General features: G+C 52.4%; 2 protein-coding genes and 1 pseudogene across 4 annotated transcripts; 2 read left to right on the top strand and 1 right to left on the bottom strand.

Annotated features, from left to right (window-relative positions):
• Window positions 1–1,692: 1,692 nt before the first annotated feature.
• On the top strand, window positions 1,693–7,777 carry LOC102979848 (aflatoxin B1 aldehyde reductase member 2-like; annotated as a pseudogene).
• On the top strand, window positions 7,526–10,169 carry LOC129391813 (aflatoxin B1 aldehyde reductase member 2-like). Its single transcript, XM_055082325.1, has 3 exons — window positions 7,526–7,580; window positions 9,192–9,379; window positions 9,558–10,169. Exons 1-3 carry the CDS (start codon window positions 7,526–7,528, stop codon window positions 9,663–9,665), a joined length of 351 nt encoding a protein of 116 aa, XP_054938300.1. The 3' UTR covers window positions 9,666–10,169.
• Window positions 10,170–13,269: 3,100 nt separating this feature from the next.
• On the bottom strand, window positions 13,270–20,381 carry MRTO4 (MRT4 homolog, ribosome maturation factor). 3 transcript variants are annotated; one of them, XM_055083739.1, is made up of 8 exons: window positions 20,100–20,381; window positions 18,058–18,116; window positions 17,049–17,152; window positions 16,194–16,275; window positions 15,852–15,919; window positions 15,463–15,614; window positions 15,009–15,085; window positions 13,270–14,297 (listed from the first exon to the last, which is right to left on the bottom strand). In XM_055083739.1, exons 1-8 carry the CDS (start codon window positions 20,125–20,127, stop codon window positions 14,277–14,279), a joined length of 591 nt encoding a protein of 196 aa, XP_054939714.1. In that variant the 5' UTR covers window positions 20,128–20,381; the 3' UTR covers window positions 13,270–14,276. The 3 variants fall into 3 exon arrangements, with proteins under 3 accessions (XP_054939714.1, XP_054939712.1, XP_007104653.1); XM_007104591.4 differs by having other exon boundaries at window positions 13,702–14,902; XM_055083737.1 differs by having other exon boundaries at window positions 13,370–15,085.
• Window positions 20,382–20,417: the final 36 nt, after the last annotated feature.

Below are 20,417 nucleotides of genomic sequence, written 5' to 3'. Positions count from 1 at the left end.
AAGCCATGTGGTGGGGGGGGGGGGGGGGAAATAAAGAGAATAAATCAAAACCAAAAATAAAATGGCAGACTTAAGGCCTAACTTGTAAATAATTACATTAATGGTAAATGGCCTAAATATATCATTTAAAAGACAGAGCTTAGTAGAGTGGATTTTAAAAAATGATCTTACTACATGCTTTCTACAGAAACTCACTTAAAATATAATGATATAGGCAGGTTGAAAGTAAAAGGATGGCGAAAGTTATATCATGCAAACATTAATCAAGAGCAAGCCAACATGGCTATATAGGTGTCTAAGAAAGTAGACTTCAGAACAAAGAAAACTATCAGAGACAGAGAGGGACATTATATAACGATGAAAAGAGTCAACCCATCAAGGAATAGCAATCCTAAATGTTTAAACACCAAAGAGAACTGCCAAAATATGTGAAGAAAAAATTGATAGGCATGAAAATAGAAAGAGATAAATCCACAATTATAGTTGGAGGGGACTTCCCTGGTGGTCCAGCGGGTAAGACTCTGCACTCCCATTGCATGGGGCTCGGGTTCCATCCCTGGTCAGGGAACTAGATCCCACATGCCGCAACTAAAAAAAAGATCCCATATGCCACAACTAAAGATCCCATGTGCCACAACTAAGACCTGGTGGAGCCAAAATAAATAAATATTTTTTAAAAAATTTGTAATTGGAGAATTCAACACCCGTCTCTTAACAACAGGTAGAACAACTACCAGAAAATCAGCAAGGATATAGAAGAACTCAAAAGAGTCATCAACCAGCAGATCGAATCAACATTTATAGGACACTCCACCTAACAAAAATAGTATCTTGCAAGATGTTGCTACTGAGGGAAACTGGGAAAAGGGAACAAGGTATCTCTTTGTATTATTTGTTACAATGGCATATGAATCTAACATTTTCTCAAAAATTAAAAAGTTTAATTGAAAAAAGGAATACCTGTACTTTTCTTCTCATTTAAAAGTACAGTTGACCCTGAACAACGTGGAGGTTAGGGGTGCTGACCCTTCTCACAGTCGAAAATCTGCATATAACTTATAATCAGCCCTCTGCATATGAGGTTCCTCTGTATCCATGGTTCTCTCTTCTGCACCAGAGATTCTACATCCTCAGATTCAACAAACCTTGGATTGTGCAGTACTGTAATATTTACTATTGAAAAAAATCTACATATATGTGGACCTGCGCAGTTCAAACCTATGTTGTTCAAGGGCCAACTGTAGTCAGAAGGTTATACATATTAACCTTATACTCAAGAGGTCTGTATTTAGGATGTACACAACATAATCTGAGACTTAAAAATTCTATCTTGATTGATTCAGGCAAAGGTCATCAATAGATTAAACCATAAGATGAAAGATCCATGGGAACTTTACAGTGGGGGGAACAGGTTGACACCACATGAACCCAGTGCTTGCTCTCAGCATTATTAGGAGTGGGTCAACCATGCTGTTTGTGTCTCCCTGATGTGATGCATCAGGAAGTACACCGTACCACTGATGCAGCATTCTTACAAAAAAAAAAAAAAAGGTGAGCTAGAATATAATCTAGCTGTTAGCACTACCTTCCATTTGACAAAAAATATGAGGAACAAGTTAAATGAAACTATGACTATGCAAAAAGAATGTGGGACATGCTATAGCACAACTAATAGGTCTCTTCCATAAGCAAATGCATAAAAAGGGGTGAGACTGCTGAAGTTTAAAATAGACTTTTGAAATATAACAACCAAATGTAATGTGTAAACCATGTTTGATCCTAATTCAAGCCAACTGAAACTTTTTTTAAAAACAGGGTTATTTGAATATGGATGTGGTATTAAGTGACACAAAAGAATTGTTCATTTTTTTGTGTGACAACGGCATTGTAGTTATGTAAGAAATTGCCTGTTATAACGCATGCACACTGAAATATGTTGGCATAACTAGTATCTCCAGCACAACATTGAATAAAAGGGGTAAGAGCAGATATCATTGACTGGTTACCAATCTTAGGGGGAAAGTTTTTTCACTATTAAATATAATGTCAGCTATATGTTTTTTGTATATGCCCTTTATCAGTTTGAGGAAATTCCCTTTTCTTCTTAGTTTTCTTCTTTTCTTTTTTCCCCCTCCTTCTTCATGAATAGGTATTGAATTTTGTTAAATGCTTTTTTTGCATCAATTACGATGATGATATGGGTTGTATTTTTTGGTCAGTATAGTAAACTATATTGATTGATTTTCAAATATAAAGCCCACTGTATTCCTGGGATGAAATTCACTGAGAAGTGATGTATTATCCTGTTTATATATCACTGTATTCGCTTGGTCAAATGTTTTTATATGTAGGTTCATGAAGATTAACGGGGTGTAGTTTTTGCTGAGTCATACAGTAATTGTATATTTAACTTTATAAAAACTCAGTTATCTGTTTAAAAGTTATCTGTATTATCTGTCTCATAATTGTTTCAGGTGGAAAGTATTCTTTGAGTTTCCATTTTGAATGTGTTTGGACTAAACAAACAATAAACTACTGATGTCTGCAGCATTTATCTATGTCCCTAATTTAATATGTAGGTTTGTTGTTCCAGAATATTTTCTCCCAATTTCATTTCACACAACCTAAGTTCCATTTTGAATGTGTTTGGACTAAACAAACAATAAACTACTGATGTCTGCAGTAAAAAAAAATAAATAAATAATAATAATACTTTCCACCTGAAGCTCAGTTATCTGAGAAAAAGTCTTTTATATTCATCCTCGCGTTTACCATTTCCAGCACTCTTCACTTTTTGTGTGTGTAAATCCAACTTTTCTTCCGTCTAAAGAATTTTTAAAAATATCTGCTGTAGTGAAAGCTGGCTACTATGAATTCTCCCCAACCTTTGTCTGAACGAAGTCTTTACTTTGCTTTCCTTTTTGAAAGGTGTTTTCCCTTGGGTATGGGATTCGAGGCTGACAGTTCTTTTCTTTCAATACTTTAATACTGACGCGGGCTGGAGCCTTTGGCAAGTCCCGACGAGAGAACCGCAGAGCCGACCTCTGGGGCCTGCAAGGTGGCGGGACACCCCTGAGGGCACCACCCCTGGGCCAAGACCTCATTTTACGACATTTAGCCCTTAGGAAAGCCCCATCTGGAAGAACACGTGGACCCCAGGACAGCTCAGGAGCCAAGCCGAGGGAGGTGGGGAGCCGCGGGCGTCGGGGGCGGGGCGCCGCGCAGCCTTTCGCTGTACTTCCCTTGCCCCGCCCCTCCACGCGCTCCGCCCCAAACGCCGATGGGCGGGGCCCGACCCCCTCTTTAAAGCTGTGGCCCACCGCGTGCGGGGGCTCGTGCTACGCTCGGCTGCGCTCCACCGGGCTATTGCAGGTTCCCCGCCGCCGCAGTGTCCCGGTTGCTGTCGACCCCGCCGGCAGCCTCTGGCCCCGCGGGCCGGCCAGGCACCGTGCTGGGCGCCATGGAGATGGGGCGCCGTGCGCCTCTTCCGGGAGCGCGGTCACACCGAGATAGACACGGCCCTAGCGTACGTCAGAGAGCATCCTGGGCGGCCTGGGGCTCGGGCTGGGCGGTGGCGACTGCAGAGGTAACTACTGGCACCCGGACTCCGTCCCCCTTACTTGCCCCGAGCCATGCACCGGCCGAGGTCAGGACCGACAGCTTCTCCCTCCTGCCGGGGCGCCGACCTCCACTGGCCACCCCGCAGCTCTGTGAACACCCCGCTCCTCAGGCCCCGTGCACATCTAGCCCCGGACAGCCGGACAGTGCTTTGTCTTGACTCTTTTCCTCTCCTTTCCCCTCCCCTCAGCAACGTCCCAACCCTGGTCTAGCCTGGAACGACTTGGCTAGCCCCTCTCGGGGGGACTGAAAACGGAGTCTGGCGCTGTGCAGCCCCTGCATCCTTCCCATTCCCCGCAGGTGCCCGATGCGGTCCTGATCTGCAAGAATCCTGCCCTTATCGCCGTGGCACTTCCTGGCATAGTCCCAGATCAGGCTTTGGAACCGGCGGGGATCTGCTTCCTCGTTGCTCTGGGCTGTAGACTGCTCCGTGGAGCTCGGGGTGCGCCGTTCAGTTGGCAGTGCCTCCCGCTTCACCAGGGTGGCTGCGCCTGGGAGCCGCAGGAGCTATAGGCAGTAGCTGGGATGGGAGAGTGGGGGTGGTATGGTGTCTAACTGCCCTCTCTGTGCCAGCCTCCGTCCAAGGCCATAGAAGGGAAATTGACACTAACCCACTCCAGGGAACTCAGAGTCTAGAGGTGGCTGGGGAGCCCAGAAGAGGGACCACTTCCTGGGAGGGGACACTGAGGAACACTCGGAAAACGGAACGTCAGACCTTGAAGAACTGCTAGTTTTCCAGGGGGAGTAAGAGGAGAAAGGGCATTCCCGGCTGCGCGGGTGGGCAGTGAGTGTGCAAAGGCAATGAGATTTGGCAGTGCTGAGGGTGTCGGAACAGGCAGACGTAGCTAAGTGGAGGGTTTGTGTATGGGGGTAGGGGGACATCTGTCATCAGTCTGATGCCATCTGAAGTGTTTATAACGTGCCTCACAGGGACATAGTGAGGGCTCAGCAATGTTAGCTGTTACTGTTATTTAGTAGTAGTATTATCATTAGCACCATATACCATCTTTTACTTTGGGGCTCCTCAGTGAAATGATTCACAGCACAGATCTGAAACAAAACGAGAATATGCATGCATTTCATATGCTATCTAGACAACTCTGGTCTTCTTTCTTTTTTTTTTAATTTAAATTTTTATTGAAGTCTAGTTGATTTATAATGTTGTGTTAGTTTCAGGTGTAGCAAAGTGATTTAGTTATACATATACATATATATGTATAACTAAATATGTTTGTACATATTCTTTTTCAGATTCCTTTCCATTATAGGTTATTACAAGATATTGAGTATAGTTCCCTGTGCTATACAGTAGGTCCTTGCTGGTTATCTATTTTATATATATTAGTGTGTATATGTTAATTTGAAACTCCTAATTTATCCCAACCCCTTCCCCCTGTAGTAACCATAAGTTTGTTTTCGGTCTGTGAGTCTATTTCTGTTTTGTAAATAAGTTCATTTGTATCATTTTTTTTAGATTCCACATATAAGTGGTATCATATTTGTCTTTGTCTGACTTACTTTGCTTAGTATGATAGTCTCTGGGTCCATCCATGTTGCTGTAAATGGCATTATTTCATGCTTTTTTATGGCTGAGTAATATTCCATTGCATATATGTACCACATCTTCTTTATCCATTCATCTGTTGATGGACATTTAGGCTGGTCTTATTTCTGAATGCTTTTTCTTCTCCAACTCCTCCTTCTCTTCCCTCCGTCAGGCTGGAACTAGCTGGGCCAAAGTTCTTAAATCTCAGATCTGAAATTAACATCAAGAAGGGGTGGGGGCTGAGGGGGATGAGATGGTGGAAGGGAAAATTCCAGTGAGTAGCCCTCCAACCCTCCAGCCTGCTCTCTCCCATCTCAAGGGGTCTGGCCTGCTGAGGCGACTTTCCAAGTGTGAGCAGTGCAGAGGGCCTTCCCCTCGCCTATCACTCCAGCCACCTGGGATTCTTTTTTTTAAAATATAAATTTATTTATTTTATTTATTTATTTTTGGCTGCATTGGGTCTTCATTGCTGCGCACGGGCTTTCTCTAGTTGCGGCGAGCGGGGGCTACTCTTTGTTGTGGTGTGCGGGCTTCTCATTGCAGTGGCTTCTCTTGTTGCGGAGCTCGGGCTCTAGGCGCGCAGGCTTCAGTAGTTGTGGCACGTGGGTTCAGTAGTTGTGGCACGTGGGCTCAGCAGTTGTGGCTCACGGGCTCTAGAACACAGGCTCAGTAGCTGTGGCACATGGGCTTAGTTGCTCCACAGTATGTGGGGTCTTCCCGGACTAGGGCTTGAACCCGTGTCCCCTGCATTGGCAGGCGGATTCTTAACCACTGCGCAACCAGGGAAGCCCCCACCTGGGATTCTTAATGGGGATGGGGAGAAAAGTATTTGATGAACTCACTCCTGACTCACACAGGCCGCACAACACCAGCCTTTTCTCAATGGGTTATTTCTCTGATGGAAATATCTTGCCTTTCCTTCCCTGGGGCCCCAGGTGAGGACTCTTGCTCTCTTTCCTGAATTCCTGCCGCAGTCTCCTTGCCATTTGCCCTGTTTCCAGACCTGTCCCTGAGGTTTTTGTCTGTGCTTCATTCAGAGTCATCTTTCAAAACTGCAAAGCTGACAACTTAGCTCGCTGGCTGAAGTGACGGGCCCAGCCGCTCCGCGGCACGTGGGATCCTCCCGGACCGGGGCGTGAACCCGGTTCCCCTGCATCGGCAGGCGGACGCGCAACCACTGCGCCACCAGGGAAGCCCTAGATTCTAAGAAAGCCTTCCCTGAACTCCCAGGGCTCCTCTCCCACCTTGTGCTTATCCCGGCCTCACCTACTCTGTAGTGGCCCCTTAGACTGTGTGTCCTCGAGGGCAGGGATCCAGGGCTGGCCTTCCTCCTCCAGCCCTTAGCGCCAGGCGTGGCACACCCAGCTGTCTGGTAAATAGTCATCGTAATAACATTAGCAGCTCATAATGAGCAAATCTATCAAAGTTCTGATCAATCCTTGGGGCCTCCCGACAAGATATCACTCTCAATTTACAGTTGAGGGGATTGAAGCTCAGAGGGGTTAAATAACTTGGTTAGGGTCACAGAGCTTGAATTGGCAGAGCTGGGGTGTGAACCCAGGTCTGTCTCTTAACCATTACACTAGATCCTCTCCAGCGTTTGGTAAACTGACTTCCATTTCTCTCCTCCCAAAGTGAAAATCACCACCAAGGCCAATCCAGTGGGTGAAAAGTCTCTGAAGCCTGACAGCCTCTGGTCCCAGCTGGAGAAGTCACTGAAGCGGCTGCAGTGGCCCCGAGTGGACCTCTTTTACCTGCACCTGCCGGACCACGGCACCCCCACGGGAGAGACGCTGCGCGCCTGCCACCAGCTGCACCAGGAGGTGAGGGCGGCCCCCCTGCTCCCCTCCTTGGCCTGTCGTTGCCCAGGAGAGTGGAGGCTCCAGGGCTGTCCCAGAGCAGAGATGGGGACAGACCCCCACTCCCAGGGTCCCCAGCCAGTCTCTCCTTCCTGGTGTTCTGGGCTGCAGTGGGTTCTGACCTTGGCCTCTCCCCCTGCAGGCCAACTTTGTGGAGCTTGGCCTCTCCAGCTATGCCGCCTGGGAAGTGGCTGAGATCTGTACCCTGTGCAGAGCAACAACTGGGTCCTGCCCACCGTGTACCAGCTGAGGCCAGGGCTGCAGAGGCCTCTGTCTCCTGGGTGCCTGCTGATCCCGGGTCCTCTTGGCCCCTCCCCGTGCCCTCTCCATACCAGCCATTCCTCTGCTCTACAGGATGATGGCTCCCAGGTACCCTCAGCCTGGCAAACAGGCGCCTGCTCTCTCTGGCTCTGGCTCCCCTTCCTGCCTGCTTCTCGCTCTGCAGTCAGCCTGGAACACTCCTCCCCGCTCTCCCCGGAAGGAGTGCCCAGGTCTCACTTAGATGCCTCTTCCTCTGGAAGCCTTTCCTGACAGCCCAGAGGAGCCTGAGATCTCAGGTCCTCCTTTTCTCCTCCTCATTCATTCAGCAAATGTTTGTGCACCTACTTGCTGCCAGGCACTGGTCACAGAACTTACTAGTGTATTATGATTGTCTGTTTTGTTGAGTATGTTTGTTAACACTCTACCTCACTATTAAATCTCTGAGCGCAGCAGCTTTGTCCTTTGGCTTGTGGATGGAAATCCAATATCCAGGCCATACGTGGTACTCAGAAATGTTGGCTGAAGGAATGAATTTTCCTTGGGCATGAGCCCTCTCGACCAGCGCCACTAAGTATCTGCCTGATTGTTAAGGTCTGAACTGAGTTTCTCCACAGGAAAATTTGGGGTCCCATGCGCCCTCTCCAGCTGGCCCTTCTGCCTGCAGGGCATGTACAACGCCACCAGCTCAGTAGCTGTGGCACATGGGCTTAGTTGCTCCACAGTATGTGGGGTCTTCCCGGACTAGGGCTTGAACCCGTGTCCCCTGCATTGGCAGGCGGATTCTTAACCACTGCGCAACCAGGGAAGCCCCCACCTGGGATTCTTAATGGGGATGGGGAGAAAAGTATTTGATGAACTCACTCCTGACTCACACAGGCCGCACAACACCAGCCTTTTCTCAATGGGTTATTTCTCTGATGGAAATATCTTGCCTTTCCTTCCCTGGGGCCCCAGGTGAGGACTCTTGCTCTCTTTCCTGAATTCCTGCCGCAGTCTCCTTGCCATTTGCCCTGTTTCCAGACCTGTCCCTGAGGTTTTTGTCTGTGCTTCATTCAGAGTCATCTTTCAAAACTGCAAAGCTGACAACTTAGCTCGCTGGCTGAAGTGTTCAGAGTCTCCCCGTGGCCCCCTGAAGTCAGATTCTAAGGGGTGCACTCAGGGCCTTTTGTATCCATCTGGTCTGTGGCCCCTTCTCTTGCCTTGTGTCCCCCGTGGACCTGGTGTTCTAGATCCATGGGGTCGCAGGCATGGCTCCTCACGTGCCACGTTCTTGCCTCTGGGTGGCCTCTGACTGCCCCTGGAGATTCAGATTCTTTTTTTTTTTTTTTTTTTTTTTTTTTTTTTTTTTTTTTTTGCGGTCACGGGCCCAGCCGCTCCGCGGCACGTGGGATCCTCCCGGACCGGGGCGTGAACCCGGTTCCCCTGCATCGGCAGGCGGACGCGCAACCACTGCGCCACCAGGGAAGCCCTAGATTCTAAGAAAGCCTTCCCTGAACTCCCAGGGCTCCTCTCCCACCTTGTGCTTATCCCGGCCTCACCTACTCTGTAGTGGCCCCTTAGACTGTGTGTCCTCGAGGGCAGGGATCCAGGGCTGGCCTTCCTCCTCCAGCCCTTAGCGCCAGGCGTGGCACACCCAGCTGTCTGGTAAATAGTCATCGTAATAACATTAGCAGCTCATAATGAGCAAATCTATCAAAGTTCTGATCAATCCTTGGGGCCTCCCGACAAGATATCACTCTCAATTTACAGTTGAGGGGATTGAAGCTCAGAGGGGTTAAATAACTTGGTTAGGGTCACAGAGCTTGAATTGGCAGAGCTGGGGTGTGAACCCAGGTCTGTCTCTTAACCATTACACTAGATCCTCTCCAGCGTTTGGTAAACTGACTTCCATTTCTCTCCTCCCAAAGTGAAAATCACCACCAAGGCCAATCCAGTGGGTGAAAAGTCTCTGAAGCCTGACAGCCTCTGGTCCCAGCTGGAGAAGTCACTGAAGCGGCTGCAGTGGCCCCGAGTGGACCTCTTTTACCTGCACCTGCCGGACCACGGCACCCCCACGGGAGAGACGCTGCGCGCCTGCCACCAGCTGCACCAGGAGGTGAGGGCGGCCCCCCTGCTCCCCTCCTTGGCCTGTCGTTGCCCAGGAGAGTGGAGGCTCCAGGGCTGTCCCAGAGCAGAGATGGGGACAGACCCCCACTCCCAGGGTCCCCAGCCAGTCTCTCCTTCCTGGTGTTCTGGGCTGCAGTGGGTTCTGACCTTGGCCTCTCCCCCTGCAGGCCAACTTTGTGGAGCTTGGCCTCTCCAGCTATGCCGCCTGGGAAGTGGCTGAGATCTGTACCCTGTGCAGAGCAACAACTGGGTCCTGCCCACCGTGTACCAGCTGAGGCCAGGGCTGCAGAGGCCTCTGTCTCCTGGGTGCCTGCTGATCCCGGGTCCTCTTGGCCCCTCCCCGTGCCCTCTCCATACCAGCCATTCCTCTGCTCTACAGGATGATGGCTCCCAGGTACCCTCAGCCTGGCAAACAGGCGCCTGCTCTCTCTGGCTCTGGCTCCCCTTCCTGCCTGCTTCTCGCTCTGCAGTCAGCCTGGAACACTCCTCCCCGCTCTCCCCGGAAGGAGTGCCCAGGTCTCACTTAGATGCCTCTTCCTCTGGAAGCCTTTCCTGACAGCCCAGAGGAGCCTGAGATCTCAGGTCCTCCTTTTCTCCTCCTCATTCATTCAGCAAATGTTTGTGCACCTACTTGCTGCCAGGCACTGGTCACAGAACTTACTAGTGTATTATGATTGTCTGTTTTGTTGAGTATGTTTGTTAACACTCTACCTCACTATTAAATCTCTGAGCGCAGCAGCTTTGTCCTTTGGCTTGTGGATGGAAATCCAATATCCAGGCCATACGTGGTACTCAGAAATGTTGGCTGAAGGAATGAATTTTCCTTGGGCATGAGCCCTCTCGACCAGCGCCACTAAGTATCTGCCTGATTGTTAAGGTCTGAACTGAGTTTCTCCACAGGAAAATTTGGGGTCCCATGCGCCCTCTCCAGCTGGCCCTTCTGCCTGCAGGGCATGTACAACGCCACCACCCAGCAAGTGGAGACGGAGTTCTTCCCCTGCCTCAGGACTGAGGTTCTACGCCTAAAACCCTTTGGCTGGTATGGGTTATGGGCTGCTGTGGGGACGGGCTCCCCTCCCAGGTCCCGGGGGGCATTTCTGGTCCTGTTTCTCCCTATTCCTGACCCGGGGGATACCCGGCCCCAGACCTGGGAAGCAGGGAGGGGTTTGACAGGAGGCTGGGCTGGGTCCTCCATCCCTCCTGGGTCCCCCACCATCACCCCCACTTCCGGTCCAGAGCAGCCTCTGGGAGCAGTGCCAGGGGATCTGATTACAGCCTTCCCGCAGGGGGCCTGCTGACTGGCAAGTACAAGTATAGGGACAAGGATGGGTAACAACCTGTGGGCCACTTCTTTGGGACCAATTGGGCAGAGATCTACAGGAATCAGTGAGCTGGGGATGGGCTGCATCAGGGTGGGAGGTGGCATAGGTCCCCTTAGTCTGCAATGGGGAGTCCCTGGGGCTGCTTTCTTGGGGGCCAGGACCTCCCCTTGTGCTCAGACCTTTGCCCTTGGATTCCCACCAGCTTTACTGAGAAATTTACCCCTAAAATTTCGCCGGTGTCTCTGGGGAGTGATTGGGGGCCTGGATTGGGAATGCGTAGAGCTCTGGACCTTCCACCAGGTCTGTGAGACTATGTCTTTTCCCTGGGAAGAGCCTACCCCCTGCCCACAGCGGGAGAAGAAACCTTGGATTGGAACTTGGGATTCCTGGGGCAACTGAGTCTAAGTTTTGTAAACTCTTGACAATAACACTGTCATCAATGTCTAAAGTTATAGTTGAACATCTGTTGGGACTAGCCTTCTTCCCTTCCTTTTTTTCACTTTTGCAAGTTTGAAAAAGTTATCAAAGTAATACATGCCCACAGCTAGAAGCAAGCCCTTTCCAAGTCGCACTCCTCCAAGGTGATGCTTTTTAACTCCTATAGCTTTCCTTCCCTCTGGCATTTACTGTGAGATCTCTGATGCATACACTTTACTGCTATTCCTTATCAAATTTAGACATTATCTGTGGACTGCTGGAAAGTTCCTAATCTTTCAAGATTTATAGAAGCTGAGTCTCCAAGGCTCCAATGCTAGTTTTGTTGAAATGGCCTAGGACTTTTAAAAATTAATTAATTAATTAATTTTTGACTGCGTTGGGTCTTCATTGCTGCACGTGGGCTTTCTCTAGTTGCGGCGAGAGGGGGCTACTCTTTGTTGCGGTGCACAGACTTCTCATTGCAGTGGCTTCTCTTGTTGCGGAGCACTGGCGCTAGGTACACAGGCTCAGTAGTTGTGGCCCATGGGCTCTAGAGCGCAGGCTCAGTAGTTGTGGCACACGGGCTTAGTTGGTCCGCAGCATGAGGGATCTTCCTGGACAAGGGATCGAACCTGTGTCCCCTGCATTGGCAGGCAGATTCTTAACCACTGCACCACCAGGGAAGTCCCCTGCCAGGGTTTCTGATTGTCTGGCCAGGTTTAGGAGCCATTGCCCTAAGCAGTGTCTCTCAAGGAGCTTGTCACACCACCAGCGTCTAGGCCTCACCCCTGGAGGATCTTGGTTGATAGTTTTCACCTTCTCTGCTCTACCTAGTTGACAGAGCACTGCAGGTCCATTATCTCCTTTACATTTTGCACTCACCGTGTGGGGCTGGCTTGGGGTGTTTCCTCACTGAGCAGGTAAGTGAAGGCAGGTGACTGAGCCAAGGCCAGAGCTAGGACTGGAGCCAGGGCTTGTCCTGTCTGTGACCCGGGGCACAAAGGTGTGGTGCTGTAGACACTCCTGGGTCCTGATCTGGGGAGTTGTACTCTTCGCATCCGGTGAGCACGTTCGATGCAAGAATCCTTGCCTACTGCATCCCCGCTGCTCCTACCACTAGGCTGAAATCACCTCGGTGAGGGGCCCAGAAATCCACATGCATTCTGCTGTTCAGGGAAACAAAACCTCCATTTGAGATGTTGGTCCCTCAGTGCCTCAGGGACCAGTGTCCTGCAGGAATCCCAGCGTCCTGACCCATGACACCCTCTCCACCCACCCAGCTTCTGGAAGCACTACTTCGAGGCTGTTGCCTTGGTGGGGAAGGCCCTGCAGGCTGCGTATGGCACCAGCGCTCCCAGCATGACCTCGACTGCCCTCCGGTGGAGGTACCACCACTCCCAGCTCCAAGTAGGAAGGAGGAAGTGGAAGAGAGGGCTGCGTGATTATTTCGTGATTTCTGGATTACTCCTTTTCCTCTTCTGAAATGTCTCCATGGCCCAGGTTTTGGGTGGTATTCCTGTTCTTAGAGAAGTTTATTAAGTGTCACATTACAAACACTACTGGCCCTAGTAAGTATAATTATCCCAACTTTACATATGAGTAAACTGGCTCAGAGGCCACTTCACCTGCGGCTACATGAGATAGGGCAGAAGCTATGGGTGACGCTGAAACCTACATTTTTTCAGCATTAGCATTTATCTGTCTCTGGCTGCCTGCTCTGCAGAGGCCAACTCTGTGTCCCTGGCAGGGCTGCCCTCTCCCTGCCATCCCGCTTTCCCAACAACTTCCTCCAACTTGGGCATCACGTACTAATGGGTGCTTCTTTCTTGAGCCCCTGTTAAGTGCTAGGCCTGAAGCAAAGTACTTTATGAAATTTTAGGGAATTCCCTGGCGGTCCAGTGGTTAGAACTCTGCGTTTCCACTGCAGGGGGGATGGATCTGATCCCTGGTTGGGGAACCAAGATCCTGTATGCTGCAAGGCACGGCCAAAAAGAAAAAAGAAAAAAAAAAAAAAAAAGTCCCACGACCACCCTGCAAAGTAAAGGAAGCCTGAAGCTTAGGGAGGTCACACGACTATCCCAAGCCCGCCCAGCTGCCGAGCAGCAGAGGGGAACTCAGGTCTGCCTGTGTGCGTCTAGGGAAGCAGGGCCGTAGAGCCGTTCAAAGGCAATATAAGTTCTGTGCAGAATAACACAGGGTATAGACTTTGGATTGCAGGTCTTGGCAGGGGCAGGGTGGGAGGGTGCGTGTGTGACTGGAGTCACTGTGGTGTGCTAGTGTGTGGACGTCTGGCCGTCTCCCCTTGCAGGGCGTTCAGGAGGATGCAGTCACCCTGGGCATGTCCAGCTTGGAGCAGCTGGAACAGAACTTGGTGGCCGCTGAGGGAGAGCCCCTGGAGCCGGCCGTCACGCAGGCCTTTGACCAGGCCTGGCACCTGTCTGCCCATGAATGTCCCAACTACTTCCGCCAGGCCTAGTCCTGCCTTGGGGTGGCAAAGGATGCACTCCCTCTATCACCTCTTTTATTCTCTCAACCAGTCAGTTCTGACTTCAAGCTGCTTTATGCAGCTGGTCTTTCCTCACGGTCCCAGTTCACAAACCCTTTGTCTCCCGTGTTCTTGTTAATACTCTGAGCTGCCTTCACCATGGAAAAAGGCCAGGGCTGCATCCACTCAGGCGTTCCCTGTCTGAGTAGAGAGGCACTAACCTGGCTGCAGCCCAGGCCCACAGTGAACCTGCTGAATTTGTTTCCTCTGCAGCCTGCAGGCTGTTTCTCGTCCTCCCACAGGCTTGGTGAGAAGGGGGCAGGAGTAGGGACTAGTCTTCAAAGGGCAGAGGCGGTGGGAGGGCCTCCCAGCCTCCTGCCCTGAACCCAGCGGGACCTCTCAACATCGGGGCTGCAGGTGGCCCTCACGCTTCTACACGCGACAGAAAAAAAAGAGAACCATACACCCTGAGGTAGATTTTCTCTCGTTCAGAATTACCTCATTAAATACTTATAAACAGAGCAATCTGGGCAAAAACCTACCACCTGGAGCCACCACCCAGAAGACTAAAACCTCCCAGGATGCAGTGGAATGGTTTTTACATTCATTCAGTTTCAGCAGTGGCTTTATTCTTGCTTCAGCCAACACCTCCTGTCTCCTGGTCATCCACAAGTTTCTCGGCCCTGGTTTTGGGGGTTGGGGGTGGGAAAGAGAATAGAGAGTAGGGGTAGGAGGGCGGCAGGCAGGGTGCCTGTTTTCCTCAAACAAATCCCAGTTTCAAGCCAGGGCCGCCGCGGGCCAGAGGAAAGGAGAAGGCGGTTCCTCTTGTGCTCCCAGGGCCGCCCGGCGAGTGGTCACACAGGAGCCAGTGCTGGAAACTGGCTTGAGGTGACCTAAGAATCCTGGGGGTCCAAACCAAAGCCCAAACCCAAGGGTTTTTCGCTAGAAAAGTCCCTCTTGCGGGAGACACCCTGCTGACAAAGTTTCATTATTTATAGAATAGCCTGTCCCTGTCACCCTCCCTTGTGTGCATCCACAGCAAAATACACGGCTGCTCCCCCGAGGGCGGCGGCAGCCCCACGCGGTCCAGTCCAGAGAAGATCTGGAGCAGGCCCGGAGGGCCCGTCCCAAGTCCACGTCAGCTGTCGTCGTCTTCCTCTGATTCTTCTTCCGACTCGGGCGCGCTCTCTGGCAAGTCATCTCCCATCTGCTGGAACCTTCTGGACTGTGCGTCCCACACGTACTTCATGGTCACCTTGAATTCGGCCATTTCGTACCCGAAAAGCTTCTGCCAGAGGCGAAGGGACCCAAAGGTGAGGAGGAGCGAGTGGGGTCAGAGGAGTCTGCGGCCCCTCCCGCTGCAGCTGTGGACACCCGGGGCGGAGGGAACTCACCAGGACGCGGGCCTGCTCCGGGGTCAGCACATCGCCCTCCTTGCACACCTCGTAGTCGGACAGCAGGGTCACCACACCTGCAGAGAAGGGGGCCTCCAGGCAGTTACTCTGGCACAGAGGCCTGTGCAGGGCCAGAGGAACCGGGCCGGCCCCCCGCCCCCAGGCTTCCAGCAGCACGGGGCAGGGGTTCATCAGTGAGCATTCAGCCGCCCAGGAGGGCTTTTGGGGGGCAGTGACTCCTCCCTCCTTCCTTGCCCCTTAACTGCTGTATATTCTAGCTGTAAGGTACCATCCACATTCACCCCAACTGTCAGGCGGGCGCTCTTAGTCCCGTTTTCACATGAGAGAACGGAGGCCGGTAGAAATTGGGCGTGAGGGGGGAGTTGTGTGGCTTGGAAACCTGCGCTCTCGGCCACTCAGCTGTGACCCTTCGGCTCTGCGGACGCCCCTGTACCTTTCTTGAGGGCCGTGGGCAGCCCCAGCTGCCTCAGCTGTGGCTCCATGGAGTGCGGGAACTGCTCCAGGGGCCCCGGGTCCAGGCTCACGGTGAAAGTGGCTTTGTTCCCAGCTCGGGCGTAGTCCACCTCCGTGTATTTCGTGAACCACCTGAGGGGAAAGAGGAGTGGCAGGAGGGCAGGTTTCCGCCTGGGCCTCACCTCACCTCCCGTCCTCCTCAGCTCAGCCTGGAGCTCCGAGCCCGGGAGAACAGAGACTCAGTAACAGGATTCCAGGAACCAGGAACCAGGTCTTACTCGGTGCCTCCACTGTACTAAGTCCTGGGCTACGCCCTCCCCGGAGACCTCGCCAACCTTTCCCTTCCCACCGCTCCTCCAGAGCACTTACTCGTTCACTTCCTCCTTAGTGCGATTGGTGAAAAGGAGACCAACTTCACCCCTCAACTTCTTGCTGACCTACAGAACCAAAGTGGGGCGGGGTCGGTCACATTAGAGCAGAGGTTCTCAACTGGGGGCGATTTTGCCAGCCCCGCCCCCCATCTAGCAACATCTGGAGACACTTTTGGTCACAGCTGGAGGGGGGCAGCACTACTCTCTGGGTCTGGAGGTTAAAGGAGGACCGAGCTTTAAGCGGACCCCGGGCCGCCAGATTGCTGCAGTGTGCAGCATGTGACAGCAGCGGAGAAGGCAGCCTGGCCTCGGCCCCTCCCTGTGAGGGCCAGAGACGCACCTGATGCAGATTGTCTTTGTACTCGTCAGATGGGCTTCGACCCAGGGCCACCATCATCACTTTGTTTTTGCCAAAGAACATCCTACAGAGCAAAAGAGGGGTCTGTGAAGGAAGCTCCCCGCCCTGCCCTCACTTCAGTGCAAACCAGCTTCAGTCCCCGGAGCCCGAGCCAAGGCCCAGGCTGTTTTGTAGCAGAAGGTGTGGCCAGAGGCTCCACTCTTCCACGCAGCCCTGCTCACTTTGTCACCAGCCCAGGGTCCCTCTCATTATTTTCCTGCACAGACCCTGAAACTCACATTCTGTCTCAGCCCACTGCGAGTGCGTCTGGATATGCGGAAGAGGCCTATTTAATGGTCTGAACCAGAACGGGTGGGATGTTCCTTAAGGGACCAGACCCCAGGGTTCAGGGAGCCCCTTCTCCTGGAGAGGTCACTGCTCAACCCGCCCCCCATCCCCTCAAGGCGAGACAAACTTTAACAGTTAAAAAGCGCCCTTCAGGGGCTTCCCTGGTGGCGCAGGGGTTGAGAGTCCGCCTGCCGATGCAGGGGACACGGGTTCGTGCCCCGGTCCGGGAGGGTCCCACATGCCGCGGAGCGTCTGGGCCCATGAGCCATGGCCGCTGAGCCTGCGCTTCTGGAGCCTGTGCTCCGCAACGGGAGAGGCCACGGCAGCGAGAGCCCGTGTACCGCAAAAAAAAAAAAAAAAAAAAAAAAAAAGCGCCCTTCAGCGGGGATGGGGGCATGACACTTTGTCCTTATTAAGGTGCCGCCTGTGACCGAGGTCACTAACTGCCCCTGTGCTTTGCAAGCAGCCTGGCCCCTCCACCCGCAGGCCCTTCTCCCGCTGCCCGCTCACCGGCTGTGCTTCCAGGCACTGCGGATGTCCTTCAGCTTGCTGTTCCTCATGTTGGCCACGGAGAAGACGAAGAGGTACTTGTATGTGTCCACACATTTCCGAAGCTGCAGGACAATTCATGGGGCTCTGGAGTCCAAGGGGCAGCAGGGGTTGGGCAGTACTCTGGCCTCAGGTGGGAAAGAGACTGCTCCAGGTCTCTTACAACTGTGGATGTGTAGAGCCTCTAACCTGGTTGTTTCCTCCTTGCCCCTGCTACTGAAGCCAGGATACTAAGTACAGGGGCTGCCCTGACGCAAAGCAGGCGTGATGGCAAAGTGCGGGGGAAGCTGAGCCACGGGTCAAGAGCCCACCGTCTCCCCAGGTTTCCGACTTACGGTGGCCACCAGTGCAATCGACCACTTCTCTTTGCTTTGTCCAGTAATTGCTGACGATCTAAAAACTTAGCTACACTAGGAAGGCTCCTGCTATATGGAAACATGTAAAGTCTTGTCATTTAGTCACAGGGGAGGCGGCTCATCAGCCCTGCGGCGCCCACGTTGTTGGCTGCAGCCACGATGAAGTGGTCTCAAGGAAAATGGCATCTTTGTGGCGGAGGAAACTCCGCTCTCACCCAGCCTGCAGCCTGCAGCCTGATGCAGTGCAGACAGTGGCTTGGTGCATTTACCCACACCTGGTAACTCCCTGGTTTTTTTGACATCGGGCATACTAACAAATCTCTGCAAGCTTCAGTTACCAGACCGCAAAACAGCGATAACATCCCCTCGCATCTACCTCACAGGGGTGCTTCACATGTGAAACAGTGCCGTGCAGGGCAGAGTAAGGGCTCAATCAAGCTGGAAACCATCACTATGGGAGTTTTTATTGGTGCCGCTGCTGGAGGAAAAAGGGCTGGAGCAGCACCTTGTTGTTGTTTTTTTTCCAAACAGCATGTTTCCCTGACAAACAGCCCTACACCCACGTTTATAAACCAAATACAAGGTCTGGAAACATAAAAAGAACACGCTCTTACCTCTTCTATCAAGTTCTGTTTCAGTTCTAAGCCTTTCTTGGTGGTTTTGGTGAGGGAGACTAATACAAAGAAGAAAAAGGGGAGATGATGAGAGACAAATCTGGATGTCCTGGAGACTCTTTCTTCCCCCCTTTGGTAGCCCAGCTGGACCAAGCCAATCTGAGAAAAGGTAGCAAGGCTTTTGTGGCCACCACTTCTGGCATGCAAGGCTACTCCCAGGGTCCCCAGAGTGCCTGCTCGCTGCTGTTCCCGAGCCTGAAGGTCCCTTCCCATCTTTCCTGTTACTCAGACAAACGAGGTATTCCTTAGCTCCCCGGAGGCAAAGCGAAAACTCCCTACTGAGGTGTGAGGGCTCTGGGGGCCCTGCCAGTGGCTGAGCTAGCTGCCGGCTGAGGTGCGTCCCTGTGCTGCTGTGGTACACAGAGACCATCTGTGGCTGCTCTGGGCTGGGGACTGTATCTCCTCTGCTACACCCTGTCTTGCAGTTTGGACCCATGGATGCAGCAACGCGTCTTTGGGGAGGGACAAGCACCTCTTCTCCAACAACAGCTGGGGCCCAATTTGCCCCTTAACCAGAAGGGTTTGGCATTTGCCAGATCTGACCAGGGCTCCCTCCACAGAACCCAATCATTCCACAAACGCTTAACAAAAAAGCATCAAATGCAAAGCCCTGGGTCCTAGGAGGAGGCCGCTTCTTTTTCATCCTGCCTGGCACTCAGTCAGTCCCTCTTCACGAAGCACACATCTAGAAAGGTAATCACGCCATTCAGGAGCAAGTGCAGCACAGAAGGGCAAACAAAATACAGCTGTCCATTTTCCAACGTTTCCACTGCTACAACTGTGGACCTAGCCAGCACCGTGCTCTCTTGGATTACTGCTAGTCTCACTACTTCCACCGCTGCACACTGCCCCCACCTTCCCTCTCTATTCTCAACAAAGCAACTAGGGTGATCTTTTTAAAAGTAAAGTTGAACCCCATCATTCCTCTGCTCGAGCTCTCTCCTCCCGTTTCACCTGCGTGTGAAAGCCAATTCCTAGCAAAGGTCTTTCAAGCCCCGCACACTCTGCCCAATTCCCTCTCCCTCCTTTTTTTTTTTCCGTGTCCCCTGCATCGGCAGGCGGACTCTCAACCACTGCGCCGCCAGGGAAGACCCCTCTCCCTACTTTTTGCTCACTCTGCTCTGGCCACGCTGGCCTCTTGCCCCAGAACATGTCAAACATGCTCCCGCTTCAGGGCCTTTGCCCTTCGTGTTCCCTCTCCTGGGACCACCACCCTTCCAGGTAACTCCATAGGTTGCTTATTTACTTTCTTCAAGTTCCTGCTCATTTGTCATCTCAACAGAGACCTTCTCTGGCCACACTGCACAAAAGAATATCAACTTCTCTTTCTCTCACTCTTACTCCACGGGACTTACCACTATCTGAATTTACTGATTCGATTTTCGGTACCTTGAAAGGATATACTTCCCATAACTAAAATATTAAGCTTGATGAGGGCTCTAGGCTTTCCTTGTTGTAACTGCTGTATCCTTCGACGCCTAGAGAGTGCCAGGACCCTCTCTAATTTGTTGAGTGAATGTGCTAGAGAGCCGGAGTGAGAGAGACTCACCATAGTAGAGGTAGTCAGGAATACTCTCTTAGGAGGTATCCTACTAACTGCCAACTGAGAAAGAGACAGCCATACGAAAACCGGGGCACAAGCATGCCAGACAAAAGCAACTTCAAGTACACAAGACCATACTTAGGGATAAACCTGGGTTGAGGGAAAGGCGGTAGGGTGGGGGGAGCGCGGAGAGCTAAGACAGATGGGCTGAGGTAGGAAAAGGTGGGCCAAGGCGAGATCGGGCGCAGCCTGGGTGTTCAGAGGCTATTCCCCGACCAGCCGGCCTTGGACAAACTCTGGAGGCCTGGCAAAGCAGTCTCCGCTCCCTGACCCGACCCGGCTCCAGCCCCCACCCCCGTGCTTCCCCCGCGAAGCCCCTACCGCAGGTGACAGCCAGCCCGCAAATTCCTCACCGGGCTCCAAGACCCCCTTTGCCCACCTTTCTTGTCGCGCTTGGATTTGGGCATCGCGCTGCAGCCACGTGCGGCGGAAGACGGTGCTGCCTATTAGGACCTCGGCGGCGCTGGGGCCTCTGGGACGGCCCTCGGGGGCTGCCCTTGCGCGTGCCTGACTCAATCTGCGCTGAGGCCCGGCTCTCCCTGCCCGGCCGCCGCCTGCGCTCTCCCTCGAGTCTCCAGAGCGACTTCCTGCGCGGGCGGGGGATCCCAGAGTCCTGGGCGCCCCACCGAGAAGTCCGCGTGAGGTTCCCAACTCTATGGTTCCGCGGAGGCGGAGCCTGCGGCCCGGTGCATGCCGG

The sequence above is a fragment of the Physeter macrocephalus genome, chromosome 3 (assembly GCF_002837175.3).
Source record: "Physeter macrocephalus isolate SW-GA chromosome 3, ASM283717v5, whole genome shotgun sequence".
Classification (NCBI taxonomy): Eukaryota; Metazoa; Chordata; class Mammalia; order Artiodactyla; family Physeteridae; genus Physeter; species Physeter macrocephalus.
This window is presented reverse-complemented; position numbering and strand designations above follow the sequence as displayed.